The sequence below is a fragment of the Megalobrama amblycephala genome, linkage group LG7 (assembly GCF_018812025.1).
Source record: "Megalobrama amblycephala isolate DHTTF-2021 linkage group LG7, ASM1881202v1, whole genome shotgun sequence".
Taxonomy (NCBI): Eukaryota; Metazoa; Chordata; class Actinopteri; order Cypriniformes; family Xenocyprididae; genus Megalobrama; species Megalobrama amblycephala.
In genome coordinates, this window is record NC_063050.1 from 45729188 (window position 1) to 45745775 (window position 16588).

Consider the following 16588-nt stretch of genomic DNA (forward strand, 5'->3'; position numbering starts at 1 on the left):
TCCTCTCAGATGCCTGAAATAAATAAGGCTTTAAAAATAAACAGTTAGTTTAACAGTATCCCACGCTCTTTTAACATGTTGAGAAAAAGGAACACCGATGTTGCTATGTAGAGCAGCAGAGCTGAATGTGTGTTTGTTTGGTGTTGTGTATGCAGGGAGCATTCTGGGGCCTGATGGTGGGTCTAGTGGTGGGCTTGACACGGATGATCCTAGAGTTTGCGTTCCCTCCACCTCGCTGTGGAGTGTTTGACCCTGCTCCCTCTGTCCTAAGGAGTGTACACTACCTACACTTTGCCATCATACTGTGTGCCCTCACTGCTTTTGTTGTGTTGGTGATCAGTCTGCTGACCCCTCCACCCACTGAGGAACAGGTACTATTTTGTGTTGAAAAATGTTTTCATAGATTTTTAGTTTTGCACCCATAATACCCTAGTTTCAAAAAAAAAAAAAATCTGAATTCCTATGGGATTTTTTTTTTTAAATCAGTCCAAATGGATCCTAATGGGAAAGTTCTTATAAGATTCCAAAAATAAAACAAAGACTTGATCTTTTGCAACACATACAGTAGTCACCAATAATTGAGACAGGATTAGAAGAAATAAACGGATAATTAAATAATTGAAGGATTTGTTCTTGTCTTTTGCCTGTCCAGACAGAATGGCATATACTACCATTCAAATTTTGGGGTTGGTTAGGCTGCATTTGTTTGGTCAAAAATACAGTAAAAATAGTTTCAAATAACTGTTTTCTATTTTAATAGATTTTAAAGAGCCTTCAGTGTCACATGATCATTCAGAAATCATTCTAATATGCTGATTTGATGCTCAAGAAATATTTCTTATTAATGTCAATGTTGAAAACAGTTGTGCTGCTTAAAAGATTTGTTGAAACTGTGATGCATTCTTTTTTATTTTCAGGATTCTTTGATGAATGGAAAGTTCTAAAGTATAACATTTATCTGAAATAGAAATCTAAATGTCTTTCCTGTGACTTTTGATCAATTTAATGTGTATGTTTGTAAAAGTTAATATGTTACATTGTTGTACAAGCATGTTTAATTCTGCAAGTGACATACCAGAACAGATATAAACGGATGATTATTTTGCACATTTTGTGGGAAAATTGTCTCAACTTTTGTCAGTCTAATCATAAAATGCATAAGGAAAAGATCTTAAAATCATAGCAAATATTACTTTCAGTTCATTTGTCATACAGGAAATAGAAGGTCAAGGTCAATTGCATTTTGTCATTTTATTTATATAGCACCATATAATTACAGTGTACTTTGTCCAAGGTGCTTTACGGTTGTAAGGTAAAACTAAATACAAACAAAGATAATAAGACAGAGTTCCCATAGCAACATAATTAACCAAAAAAATATTTATATTTAAAAGTTTAAGAGTTTTTAGTTTGGACTGGCTGCCTCAAATGCTCTATCACCCCTATGTGCCTAATATACTGCTTAAATAATAAGAGTAGTATGATAGTATGCTATTCTAAACCTAGCCTATACAGAATACATTTTGATTTCTTTAAAATTTAATCAAGTAATTTGATAAAATCCAGTAGTATATTTGCAGCATGTCATATAGAGCGGCTTATGTTTGATTTTGTTTCAGATACATAATCTTACCTGGTGGACTCTCCACAACAGCACTGAGAGAGAAATACCTCTACAGAAAGTAACTACACTCAGCCGCAGGACGGACGGTATGGGACACACACACACACACACACACACACACACACACTTGTACATGTGGTTTACAGGGACTCTCCATAGACGTAATGGTTTTTATGCAAACTGTATATTCTATTCCCCTACCCCTAAACCTACCCAACACAGAAAACTGTCTGCATTTTTTAATTAATTATTTTTTAATGTTTTTTAAGCCATTTGGTTTAAGAGGACACAAGAAGTGTCATTATATACATTTGTGTTCTCATAAACCATGTATACAAGAACACACAGACACACACAAACACACGTTGGGTTTTCATGTCTTATGGGGACATTTGATAGATATAATGATTTTTTACTGTACAAACTGTATATTCTATCCCCTAACCCTAAACCTGACCATCATAGAAAACTTTCTGCAAAAAAAAAAAAAATAATAATAATTTTAATAATAATTAAGTTTTCCTCATCTGGACCAAAAAATGTCCCCCCAAGGACAAGGATTTCGGATATTGCCATCTTTGGCAACCCCATAATGTAGAGTTTACCAGGACCACACACACACACACAGACACACACGAATGCACACACACGTTTGTTTGACTATATTAGTGAGGACGTCTCATAGATTTCCACTGGGTCTCATTCACTAATAATTGTGTACACTATTCATTATACTCACGCACATTTGAACTTCTCACAAAAACTTTCCGCCTAATTCACAACACATGCGTACACACCTGAATTTCTCCTTAACCTCCTTCTAATGTTAAAGGGCTAGTTCACCCAAAAATTAAAATTCTGTAATTTATTATTTACCCTCATGTCGTTCCACACCTGTAAGACCTTTGTTAATCTTTGGAACACAAATTAAGATATTTTAGTTGAAATCCGATGGATCAGTGAGGCCTTCATAGGGAGCAATGACATTTCCTCTATCAAGATTCATTAATGTACTAAAAGCATATTTAAATCAGTTCATGTGAGTACAGTGGTTCAATATTAATATTATAAAGCGACGAGAATATTTTTGGTATATTATTTGGTACAAAATAACGACTTATATAGTGATGGCCGATTTCAAAACACTGCTTCATGAAGCATCGGAGCATAAATTAATCAGTGTATCGAATCATGATTCAGATCGCGTGTCAAACTGCCAATGGCTGAAATCACGTGACTTTGGCGCTCCGAACAGCAGATTCGATACACTGATTCATTTATGCTCTGATGCTTTCTGAGGCAGTTTTTTGACCCTTTAAAGGGTTAGTTCACCCACAAATGAAATTTCTGTCATTAAGTAGTCACCCTCATATCGTTCATCTTTGGAACACAAATTAAGATATTTTTGATGAAATCCGAGGGTATCTGATCCACACATAGGCAGCAACATCATTGCACCTTTTGACATCCAGAACGGTAGTTAAAACAGTCAACGTGACAACAGTGGTTCAACTACCCTTCTGGACGTCAAAAGGTTCAATGACGTTGCTGCCTATTTGTGGATCAGATACCCTCGGATTTCATCAAAAATATCTTAATTTGTGTTCCGAAGATGAACAAAGGTCTTACGGGTGTGGAACGACATGAGGATGAGTACTTAATGACAGAAATTTCATTTTTGGGTGAACTAACCCTTTAATGAATTTGGAGTATTATAAATGAGTGACTGCATGTCCGAGCTAAGTAATTTACATAAATCACACCCACACACCATGTCCATATAAGGGCTTTCCGCACACCCTTTTCTTTCGTCATTCTCAGCAAACATGACGCTATCAGCAAACAAGATGCATTCTCTCCTGAGAGTTATTAATGGATCATGATTTTCACGCATGCTTAGTGAATGAGGCCCATTGTTTTTATACAACTTCTGATGTAAACCCGAACCCTACCCTTAAACATAAGCCTACAGAAACCTGTGCAAAACACTAGATTTGAAAATAAACATGATTTAGCTCATTTATAAGCCTTTTAAACTAGTGAGGTCCAGCTCAGTCGGTGTTCAACAGGTTTCACAATATTACTGAGGACATTTTTGAATAGTGAGGAGATTTTTGACACCACAAGTATAGTCAAACCTGTACACACAAACTAATCCTGCTTCCTGATACAGTGTGATAGTTTACAGGATGATCGATCTCAAGAGGTTTGTTGCAGTCTATTCATCAGGGTGTGGTGGTGTTCTACATTTGTGTATCAGTTGACAAAGGAGTCTTATATGCGTGAGAACACACACAAGGAACTGAGAAAAATACCAATACTTGGTTTTGAATGTATAGTAGGTAAGCTTACTGCATAAAGTGGATTATGTTACCATGCACAACATTTGAAAACTGTAAGGCAATTTAAAATTAGATGCAATATAATCATGCAATATGTCATTTAATTCAGTTATAAAGCCTTTTAAATATAAAATGTACCATGGCTTTTTAAATTGTACCGTGATAATACCTTGGTATTCTTTCAAGAACCTTAAAATACCACATCAAGTCAAGTTTCAAATTCTGCTGTAAAACATCTCTACATAAGGCAATAGTGTCATAATTATAATACTTCTGTAAAGTTCATCAATTTGTGGGCAGTTGAGGCCTAATGGTTAGAGAGTCAGACTGGTAACGGGTTCGATTCTCAATACCAGCAGGAAATGACTGAGGTGCCCTTGAGCAAGGCACCTAAACCCCAATCACTCCCCGGATGCCACAGCAAAAAATGGCTGCCCACTGCTCCGGCAGCGTCAATTATGAAACGATTCAGCTATAAGTAAGCAATAAGGTACGAGAGGCTGTGCTGCATCATGCCTAACAACGCCCTTCAGCCGTGATTCACGATACAGCACTAGCCTTGAGTACCTTATTGCTTTAATAAAATGGTTACCACACAATACAAATATTCAAACCAAAAATATGTATCAATGCCACTTTCATGAAGTAAAGGTTCACTAAAAGCCTTCCTTCCGCTGGAAAAAATAGTCCCTGACCGTGAACAGCAACAGAAGTTACATTATTACGCCATTAGATGGCAGCAAAGTCTGTGTTTATGAGTGAGTCTGTCAGTAGCGAAGACTTTTACATTGAAAAGTCTAAATTGTTGTGAATACGGAATAAGACGCAACTGACAAATGCTTTGACTAGCGCCGTCAGTCACGGAAAACCCCTTAACTGTTAAAAAGACAAGATAATACATCAGACATTTAAACAGACTTTTTATTATGAACATAGGACTGACCTGAAGGAAAACGCTAAATCTGAATGCAGGTAATAAACTCGTTCAATCGATCTCTTTCTCACAATACTCTACATAATACAGTAAGCTTCAATGCACAATATCAATGGAGAACATACAGTTTACGTTGCTAAGTGTGGTTCCTAAGGGTGTTGTGTAGTGATACACAGAACCGTTGGGTGAAGCGGCCGTGTTTTATCGTAAATAACACACAGCTATTGACCAATCAGAATCAAGGACAGGAACTAACCGTTTTATAAAGTAAATCCTTTAAAGCTACCATTTAAATCCCATAGTTTATGAATATGGTAATCATAGTACCGTGGTATTACATCTGATACTGTACCACTCCTTTGCCAGTTAATTTCACATCTAACATTTTTGTTTCAATCTAGGCTGTGAGTCTGTGCGCAGGGGTAAGTGTGTCCGCACCGCGGGGTTCTGTAGCCCCCGACCTGGCCGAATCACATCTGGGCCTCCATCTCCCATCATTCACAGCATCAGAGAAGATCCTTTCTGGTCTCGCTTCTGCTGTGTCAATGCCATCATTCTCGTGTGCGTTAACATCTTCCTCTATGCTTACTATGCGTAACATACATCAGTTTCTTGTCCTTTTGATACAAGTGCATCACATAGATGACTGACAAAACCTTTGGGATTTTACTTGTTGCATATCCATGTTAAAATTACAATTACATTTAGATCAGAATGAAAAAATGCAATAGCTGAATTAAGACTGTCATCACAAAGAACAGTTTTTTTCCATTTTAAATATAAATAGTGATATAAATCCCTTTAAATAATTTGGGCTACACAAAACTAGAGGAGCATTTTACATATTGTTTTAATAGTTGTTCAGTTAGCATTTCATATGATGAATATATGCTGTACATTAAACAATTGTAGTTATTGAGTGTAGTGAGTTTTCTCACAGTGCATGCTTAAAAGGCAATACGTTCTGCATTAAGTAAGATCTTATGTTTGATAATCTGATTTGATGATCTTATGTTCACATTAACTGTGAAACCAAAATAAAAAAAAAAAAGAAAAGAGAGAGAGAGAGAGAAAGAGAGACAGAGAGACATTACTAGATACTCCCAAAGAAGTGGGTGTAAATTTAACTGCAGTTTTTCTTCTTATAAATAAATGAACCGTGATTAAACTGTAATGTTCTGTACAGCACATCAATGGCACAGTAATTTGTGCCTAAATAATTATTTCAACAAGAAATTGCCATAGATTATATGATTGTAAGAACAGTTTGTAAATGATTTTAAGAACAGAAAATCAGGGTGGCTTACATGAAACGTTGACTGTTGAATATTTGTGGCTGGTCATGTTTTTGTTTTCTCTTAATTTATATTGTTTTATTGTTAATGTGCAAATGAAAAATTGATACATTAAAATCATGAAGCAATGTGTAAACCAAGTGTATTGGGTCTGGAGTGCTTGTGTGTGCAGATTTGAAAACATTTGGGGTGAGAATGAGTTTCTTAATGCTCCTTTACATTTAGAATATAAATGTGAACAGGACGAACAAATACATTTAGTAAATAAAAGTTTATTTTTCCCCTTGAGTTGAAAGTTCAGAGAGACAATATCTGGTCGTAAAATACATCCTTACATTGTTTACGCAATATTACACCTGATTGCTATATTTCTACAAAACTTGTACAGTTAAAATGTCTATCATGTATTAAATGCGTGCAGGCAATTTATGTTAATAGGTGTGAAGATGAGTCAGCAGTTTGACTGACTCATATTTTATCACAGTACATGTCAGACTGTTAGCATTGCAGCAAAGCTTGCTGATATATACTGTATATTTTGCATATCATTGAACAGCAGTTGCGACTTAAAGAGAAAAACAACTGTTTAACCTTTCATTTCAATGAAATTACATTTCTTGTAATAAATAAACTGATCAGCAGAGGAAAGAATTGCTTAAATTACGTCACTCTGAAAATAAAATTAGCTTATTATTGCTTATTTTTATGGTCATCACATTAACAGCATAGATTCCCAAATGTTTTCACATGGCATGGGTGGATATGTTTTGTTTTCCATTAGAACATCAGTCAGAGGTCTTCCTGAACAGACATATGAATGATAACAATCAAATAACCCTCTCTTAAAGGGATGGTTCACCAAAAAATGAAACTTCTGTCATCATTTACTCACCCTCAATTTATTTCAAACCTGTATGAATTTCTTTCTTCTGCTGATCACAAAAAGTTGATAGGCATTTTTTCCCCATACTATGAAAGTCAATGGGGCCCGTCAACTTTATGGTTGGTGACATTCTTTAAAATATCTTTTTTAGTACAGAATTAGTTCAATCATTCACCTATTTAACAACATAAATATATTTTTGTTCATTTTATCAATGATTTCTCAAATTATGGTTTTGGAAATGAGTAATTTTGTGGTCTAAACTCAAATATTTCAACATTACAGTAAAAAAAAAAATCTATTATTTGTTTATTTATTGTTAAAGTGTGTATTTTTTGTGACACTAAACAGAATTGCAAAAATAAATACAACAGGCATCCCAGACACTCCCACAATCTGCCATTGGCTGAACAATGTGATAGCCCCACCCTAGACTCACGCCATTGGTCGAGCAAATGTTTTTATAGCACCATAAAGCCACAGTGTTTACAAAGAGTCAACATGCAAATGATTTAAAGTTGTCTCTGAATAATAATCTGAGATTGAATCATTTAAATCACAAAAAGGGTCATTAGTAAACTTCAAAAGTATGTTTCTGCTAAGGAAATAAAAAAGAAGAAAACAAAGAAAATCATTATCAGATCTTCCAAGTATGTAGAACTTTATTATGAATGTTTACTTTAAATGAGGGAATATATAGTAGGTGTGAAAAAATGACAAAGACAATGTGCTTTTTAGTAAGTATGTCAATTTAAAACATTAATTAAGTGCAAAATATATATATATACCAAATCAATACTCCAATTTCCTCCATTTGAAAGGACTTGAAAGTATTTGAAAGAAGAATAGACAGGAAGCTCATATAATGGCTGATCAGGGAGTAAATGTCACTCAATAGTCAACTGTTATGATCCTTAAGGGTGTTACAAAACTGGTTTGTTGACAAGTTAAGAATTGCGTCCTGTTTTGCTGAAAATGATTAACAAAGAGATTGATGGGCAAATGCTGACCGTGACACATAAGGTTTCATTCAAACCTTAATCGCCTGATACACCAAATATTGATGCATAAGGCTTAGTTCACCTTTGGATTTATGAAGAGAATGTGTAATTGATGAATAAGTCTCAGGCTCTCATTCAGGCGAATTTAGCTGTTCAGGAGATTGACACGCATATTTGAAGTTCAGTGGTAAATTGGCTGCACATACTCTGGTGGGAACACGCCTACTCTTCCACGGCACCGCCCCCTCCAGCACTGGGCATCCGAACAGTCCAGCAGGTCAATGACATCACCGCGCAAGAAACGGAGATGAGTCGCATGATGAGATGTGAAGTCAAAGAGGGCATGGGCATGACGTGGCCTCTGCAACACAAATACACACACACATCAGGGATATGACGAGAGCGTGACTGGTCAAACAACACCAGTAAATAAAGTCCAAATGTGAGAAATAAAGGTACAATTAGAAGAAATAACGTCCAATTTTTAGAGAAATAGACATGACTGTGAGAAACAAAGTTGCAATTACAAAAATTATAAGAAATACATTGCAATCACAAGAAAAAAAAAAAAAAAAAAAGTCTCACAATTATGAAAAACATGCCTCAGATATAAAGTCACAACTCTCAAATACAATCGAAATTTAGGAAAAATTAAGTTGCAATATTCACAATTATGAGAAAAAAAGTTGAAATTATGAAAAAAGTCTCAAAATTATGAGAAATTATAGTCACAATTGTGAGATATAAAGTCACGACTGTGAAAAATAAAGTTGCAAATGTGAGATGCAAAGTCGCAATTACAAGAAATACAAGAAATCGAAATTTAGGAGAAATAAAATTGCAATAGTCACAATTATGATTAAAAAATGCAATTACAAGAAAAAAGTTGTCACAATTGTAAGATATAAAGTCACGACTGTGAAAAATAAAGTTGCAAATGTGAGAAAGAAAGTCACAATTACAAGATATAATATCAACATTTTGGAAAATAAAGTTGCAATTATGAGAAAAAAAAATGTCACAATTGTGAAAAACGTGCCACAACTGTGAGATATAAGGTCACGACTTTCAGAATTAGTCTCGCATGTGAGAAAGTTGAAATTACAAGAAATAGACAAAATACAAGAAATCGAAATTTAGGAGAAATAAAGTTGCAATGGTCACAATTATGATTAAAAATGCAATTACAAGAAAAAAGTTGTCACAATTGTAAGATATAAAGTCACGACTGTGAAAAATAAAGTTGCAAATATGAGAAAGAAAGTCACAATTACAAGAAATAATATCAAAATTTTGGAAAATAAAGTTGCAATTATGAGAAAAAAAAGTGTCACAATTGTGAAAAACATGCCACAACTGTGAGATATAAGGTCACGACTTTCAGAATTAGTCTCACATGTGAGAAAGTTGAAATTACAAGAAATAGACAAAATACAAGAAATCGAAATTTAGGAGAAATAAAGTTGCAATGGTCACAATTATGATAAAAAAATGCAATTACAAGAAAAAAATCTCAAAATTTTGAGAAAGTTGTCACAACTGTGAGATATAAAGTCAAAACTGAAAAATAAAGTTGCAAATGTGAGAAAGAAAGTCACAATTACAAGAAATACAATCACAATTTTGGGGAAATAAAGTTGCAATTATGAGAAAAAACTGTCACAATTGTGGAACGCATGCCACAACTGTGAGATTTAAGGTGACGTGAGAAAGTCACAATTACAAGAAATACAAGAAATCGAAATTTAGGAGAAATAAAGTTGCAATAATCTCAATTATGATAAAAAATTGCAATTACAAAAAAAACATTCTCAAAATCTTGAGAAAGTGGTTACAATTGTGAGATATAAAGCCACGACTGTGAAAAATAAAGTTGCAAATATGAGAAAGAAAGTCACAATTACAAGAAATAATATCAAAATTTTGGAAAATAAAGTTGCAATTATAAGAAAAAAGTCACAATTGTGAAAAACATGCCACAACTGTGAGATATAAGGTCACGACTTTCAGAATTAGTCTCACATGTGAGAAAGTTGAAATTACAAGGAATAGACAAAATACAAGAAATCGAAATTTTGGAGAAATAAAGTTGCAATGGTCACAATTATGATAAAAAAAAATGCAATTACAAGAAAAAAATCTCAAAATTTTGAGAAAGTTGTCACAATTGTGAGATATTAAGTCAAAACTGAAAAATAAAGTTGCAAATGTGAGAAAGAAAGTCACAATTACAAGAAATACAATCACAATTTTGGGGAAATAAAGTTGCAATTATGAGAAAAAAGTGTCACAATTGTGGAACACATGCCACAACTGTGAGATATAAGGTGACATGTGAGAAAGTCACAATTACAAGAAATACAAGAAATCGAAATTTAGGAGAAATAAAGTTGCAATAATCTCAATTATGACAAAAAATTGCAATTACAAGAAAACAATCTCAAAATCTTGAGAAAGTGGTTACAATTGTGAGATATAAAGCCACGACTGTGAAAAATAAAGTTGCAAATATGAGAAAGAAAGTCACAATTACAAGAAATAATATCAAAATTTTGGAAAATAAAGTTGCAATTATAAGAAAAAAGTCACAATTGTGAAAAACATGCCACAACTGTGAGATATAAGGTCACGACTTTCAGAATTTGTCTCACATGTGAGAAAGTTGAAATGACAAGAAATAGACAAAATACAAGAAATCGAAATTTAGGAGAAATAAAGTTGCAATGGTCACAATTATGATTAAAAAAAATGCAATTACATGAAAAAAATCTCAAAATTTTGAGAAAGTTGTCACAATTGTGAGATATGAAGTCAAAACTGAAAAATAAAGTTGCAAATGTGAGAAAGAAAGTCACAATTACAAGAAATACAATCACAATTTTGGGCAAATAAAGTTGCAATTATGAGAAAAAAGTGTCACAATTGTGGAACACATGCCACAACTGTGAGATATAAAGTGACATGTGAGAAAGTCACAATTACAAGAAATACAAGAAATCGAAATTTAGGAGAAATAAAGTTGCAATGGTCACAATTATGATAAAAAAAATGCAATTACAAGAAAACAATCTCAGAATTTTGAGAAAGTTGTCACAATTGTGAGATATAAAGTCAAAACTGAAAAATAAAGTTGCAATTATGAGAAAAAAGTGTCACAATTGTGGAACACATGCCACAACTGTGAGATATAAGGTGACATGTGAGAAAGTCACAATTACAAGAAATACAAGAAATCGAAATTTAGGAGAAATAAAGTTGCAATAATCTCAATTATGATAAAAAATTGCAATTACAAGAACACAATCTCAAAATCTTGAGAAAGTGGTTACAATTGTGAGATATAAAGCCACGACTGTGAAAAATAAAGTGGCAAATGTGAGAAACAAAGTAGCAATAAGAAGAAATGAATTTAAATTTATGAGAAAGTTGCAATTGTAAGATATTGTCAGATGAGGAAAAAAAATGTCAATAATTTCAATAACGTCTCACAATTATGAGAAAGTTGCCACAGTAGTGAGATATAACATCCTCTGAAGTTCAAAGGGGCTTCCATAGAAAATCAGCAATGATACTGATAAAGGAGGAGTCACATTTGGCTCTACTCATGCCTCGTAAGAGCTCGTAACAGGATATGATGTCACACTCAAGCTAATGAGGTTTGCATTGAGCCAAGAGATCAAAGTTTATCTTTACATCCTCTATGGTCAAACATCCTTTCACTTTGCAAATTTGCAGATCAGAGTTCACCAGAGTTGAACTTTGGCACCTCAGTAAAATGCTGTTCAAAACGGCTCTTACAGCTAATGAACCCTCAGGCTCTTGCAGGAAGACGGTCCTCTCTTTGGCAATGCTGTTGATTTTGTAGAAGTCCACCAGCTGGTTAAGGGAGCTGAAGACTTCATCCCATATGAAGTACTGCCCTAATCCATCTTTCAAAACCCTAAAGTGCTGCACATGGTCCCCGTAACTAGAGAAAGAGAGAGAGAAAGGGTTGTTTACCTTCTAGATAAAGGGGTAGATCTTGGCTGAACTTACCAGTTTATTACATCTGAACATATGAGTGTTTGATTAAAGGTTTTGCCCAATAAATCACAGTTTGACATTTCAGCTCTCAGCAAGTATTTGAATCACAATGATGTAAAAACACAGTGTTAATAACTTTAATCAAATTAGGCTCTGAACAAGTCTGTGCTTATTCTCCTGCAGATATATTACAGTATATATTCCTCTCAGATCAAGTGCTCATAACAGTACATTAAACAGCATAATAAATACACTTTCCCCTGGTTTCACAGACAAGGCTTAAGCCTATCCTGGAGTAAAATGCATGTTTGAGTTGTCTTAAGTGAAAGCAACTTACATTGACATATCTTAAAATATGTCAGTGTCATTGTTTTGTCTCAAGATTCACATCAGTCATGTTTTTTCTAAGGCATGTTTATAAAAGCTACTTAAATGTCCTAATTAGTCTATCCTGGCAAATCAAACAATAATCCAATCATGTGTTCAATTACCCATCAGTGCATACTGTATATATATATATATATATAATCCAAGAGTTTTTTTATCTCCCATAGAAAACAACGAAATTACCACATTCAAGGTCCAGAAAAGTGGTAAAGACATCGTTAAAATAGCCAACGTGACTGCAGTGGTTCAACCTTAATTTTATGAAGCGACAAGAATACTTTTTGTGTGCAAAAACAAAAGTGCAGTGCTTCCGTGTTTATGTCCGAATGCCATTCTATGGAGGATTAAAAAAAACAAAAAACTACTCAAAATATCTTAATTTGTGCTCCGAAGATAAAAGGACTTATGAGTTTGGAAAGACACAAGGGTGAGAAATTAATGACAGAAATTTCATTTTTGGTTAAACTAACCCTTTAATCTTATGTTTAGTGAATGTTTGTTGTAAATCATTCTTTAAAAAAAAAAAAAAAACATTTGAAAGCATGCTATTAATTGTTTCTGGTTTACTGAGAAATGTGCAGACACTGACGCACACCCTGTGCCTGCGGCAGATGTCTTTAATCACCTGGTGGCTCCACCCTACCACACCTGCCCTTAACCTGGATGGGTTTTACTCACACACACACACACACACACACACACACACAGATGCTTATCAGTCCATGCAACACTGCATCGATCACTCTGCCTGTTCAGACAGAAACGGTGACAGAATGAGGAACTGCCTCTGGGATGTGGATTTGTGTGTGTGTGTGTGTGTGTGTGTGTGTGTGTGTGTGTGTGTGTGTGTGTGTGTGTGTGTGTGTGTGTGTGTGTGTGTGAGAGAGAGAGAGAGAGAGAGAGAGGGGGAGAGAGTTATACTAAAGATCATCAAAACAACAGGGCATGTTTAGAGAGAGCAAAACTGAGTCATTATAATCACAGTCATTACATATGACCCAACATTAGAAAAGACCCACATTAATAAGACACAAGCTCAAACTAAAATTGTCTCACGTTACTTTTCTTGATTTTGTATAGCATTGTGGTTTCTGTATTTACATTAAGCTTTAAACAATACAAATGACCCTTTTTGTCATTCTCTATAGGTTAAAATTGCCTAAATACACACTGTTCAAAAGTTTGGAGTCGGTGAGATTTTTTGCTATTTTTGAAAGAAGTCTCTTCTGCTCAGCAAGGCCGCATTTATTTGATCAAAAATACAGTAAAATAATAATGTACTGAAATATTAATACAATTTAAAATAACTATTTTCTATTTTAATATACTTTAAAATGTAATTTATTCCTGTGATGCAAAGCTGAATTTTCAGCATCATTACTCCAGTCATTACACATCATTACTCCTGTCACATGATCCTTCAGAAATCATTCTAATATGCTGCTAAAGAAACATTTCTTACTATTATCTATGTTGAGTATACCTTCATACATTTTTGTCAGCAATCTTTTATGAATAGAAAGTTAAAAATGACAGCATTTATTTGAAATAGAAATCTTCTGTAACATTATAAATGTCTTTACTGTCACTTTTGATCAATTTAATGCATCCCTGCTACATAAAAGTATTCATTTCTCTTCAAAAGAATTTACTGACCCCACACTTTTGAATGGTAGTGTGTGTCAGATATAAAAATATGTTACACAGGGTTCCTACACATTTTCCATTTCAAAACTCCATACTTTTCCAGACTCACATTTTCAAACCTCTCTAGATTTCTCAGACCATGTTTAACATAAATGGCTCATGCCACATTGTTTTCAGCATTATAGTTGTTATTTTTTAACAGCAAAGAACAGCCTGATTGAGATGATCATTTGCTCCTTTATCTCCTGCTGGTTTGAGTGACACACACACATTCATTCAAAAGAGACTCGAAACAGTTTCACATAATGAACTTTTGTCATGAAAAACACTCTGCTTGTAAAAAAAATAAAAAAAAAATAAAAAAAAAATAAAAATAAAATATATATATATATATATATATATATATATATATATATATATATATATATATATATATTTTATTTTTATTTTTATTTTTATTTTATTTTTTTTCTCCATACTTATACAGACCTGGAAATTACTCAAATCCATACTTTTCCTAACTGTGTAGGAACCCTGTTATCTATATTAGTTTCAAAGTTCACACAAAATTTTTATAATGTTTTCAAATTCATTTGTTGTATATAACTGAAATTCATATTAAATAATATACAAGATAAATAATGAATGGATAAAATCTAAAATGGAAATTAACTCTTTGAATGGACCCCACTGTGTGTGTGTGTGTGTGTGTGTGTGTGTGTGTGTGTGTGTGTGTGTGTGTGTGTGTGTGTGTGTGTATATATATATATATATGCGTGTATATATACAGTCATGTGAAAAAGAAAGTACACCCTATTGAATTACATGGTTTTACATATCAGGAGGACACAATAAAAATCATCTGGTCCTTGGCAGGTCTTAAAATGAGGTAAATACAACCTCAGATGAACAACAGAACATGACGTATTACACCGTCATTATTTATTTAACAAAAACTAGGAAAAGCCATGGGTGATAAACTAAGGACACCCTTACTGCTTCCATATAGGAATTAAGAGGGTAAGTGATGGTCAGGCACTGCTAATCAAATACCTTTGAATAATTGATCAACAGCAAGAGTGATCACCTCCATAAAAGCAGACGTTCTGGCTGTTTGCTGGTCTGGAGCCTTCAGATGTGTATTAACACAATTCCAAAGAGGAAAGACATCAGCAATTGTCTTAAAGAAGCAAATGTTGCTGCCATCAATCTGGGAAGGGTTATACAGCCATTCCAAACAATTTGAAGTCTATCATTCTACAGTGAGGAAGATTATTCACAAGTGGAAGACATTCAAAACCACCAATCTTCCCAGGAGTGAACGTCCCAGCAAATTCACCCCAAGGTCAGATCATGCAATGCTCAGAGAAATCACAAAACACCCAAGAACTACACCTCAGACTCTACAGGCCTCAGTTAACGATATAGTTTATGGCAATACAATTTGAAAAACACTGTACAATTATGGCATATTTGATAAGGTTGCCAGGAGAAAGCGTCTTCCCATGGTTGCAATGTTGCATCTGAACAAACCACAAGACAAGACTTCTGGAACAATGTCCATTGGACAGACGAGACCAAAGTGGAGATATTTGGCCATAATGCACAGCATACCAACTGTCCATCACATTGGTGGAGGGGTGATGATTTGGGCTTGTTTGGCATCCTTACAGTCAATTGAGTCAACCATGAACTCCTCTGTATACCAAAGTATTTTAAAGTCAAATGTGAGGCCATCTGTCCGACAGCTAAAGCGTGGCTGAAATTGGGCCATGCAACTGGACAATGATCTCATGCACACCAGCAAATCTAAAACAGAATGGTTGAAAAAGTAAAAAAAAAAAAAAAAAAAAAAAAAAATAGGTGTTGCAATGGTCCAGTCAAAGTCCAGACCTCAACCCAACTGAAATGCTGTGGCGGGATCTTAAAAGCAAATATTAATGAAGTGAAGCAACGTTGTAAAAAGGGCGGGCCAAAAAGTCCTCCAGAAAGATGTGAGAGACTGATAAAGTCATACAGAAAACAATAACTTCAAGTTATTGCTGCTAAAAGTGGCTCTACAAACAACTGAATCATAGGGTGTCCTTAGTTTGCCACCCATGGCTTTTCAATTTTGGCTTTGTTGTATTTGTTGTTGTTCATCTGTGGTTATATTTACTTAATTAATTTACTTAAAGACCAGATTATTTTTTATTATGTTCTGATGCATAAAACCATAAAATTCTTTTTCACATGACTGTATATATATATATATATATATATATATATATATATATATATATATATATAATTCCCTGTGTGACACTCCACATTTGAAAGTATTTTGCTTAAATAATCATGTTTCTTGTTTATCAGTTATGTACATTAGGGTTTTATGTTACATCTTCGGTTGTTTAATGAATGTTTATTGCATTATATAAGTGTTGTGGGTTACCATGGTGGTGTTTTGTAT

The 16588-nt window shown here is 34.0% G+C and overlaps 2 protein-coding genes across 4 annotated transcripts in view; one reads left to right on the forward strand and one right to left on the reverse strand.

Annotated features, from left to right (window-relative positions):
- slc5a10 (solute carrier family 5 member 10) overlaps positions 1 to 6335 on the forward strand; it is a 32074-nt gene extending 25739 nt beyond the window's left edge. Inside the window, exons 13-15 of the mRNA XM_048197736.1 lie at positions 156 to 371; positions 1620 to 1710; positions 5302 to 6335. Coding sequence (XP_048053693.1) covers positions 156 to 371; positions 1620 to 1710; positions 5302 to 5498 — 504 coding nt within the window. The 3' untranslated portion in view covers positions 5499 to 6335. The remainder of the gene's footprint in view (positions 1 to 155; positions 372 to 1619; positions 1711 to 5301) is intronic.
- A 126-nt stretch (positions 6336 to 6461) lies between these two features.
- The window catches only part of grapb (GRB2 related adaptor protein b), a 29433-nt gene continuing 19306 nt past the window's right edge, over positions 6462 to 16588 (reverse strand). For all 3 annotated transcript variants that reach the window (XM_048197737.1, XM_048197739.1, XM_048197738.1), the window contains 2 exons: positions 11878 to 12046; positions 6462 to 8440 (listed from right to left, as the gene is read on the reverse strand). In XM_048197737.1, coding sequence (XP_048053694.1) covers positions 8261 to 8440; positions 11878 to 12046 — 349 coding nt within the window. In that variant the 3' untranslated portion in view covers positions 6462 to 8260. The remainder of the gene's footprint in view (positions 8441 to 11877; positions 12047 to 16588) is intronic.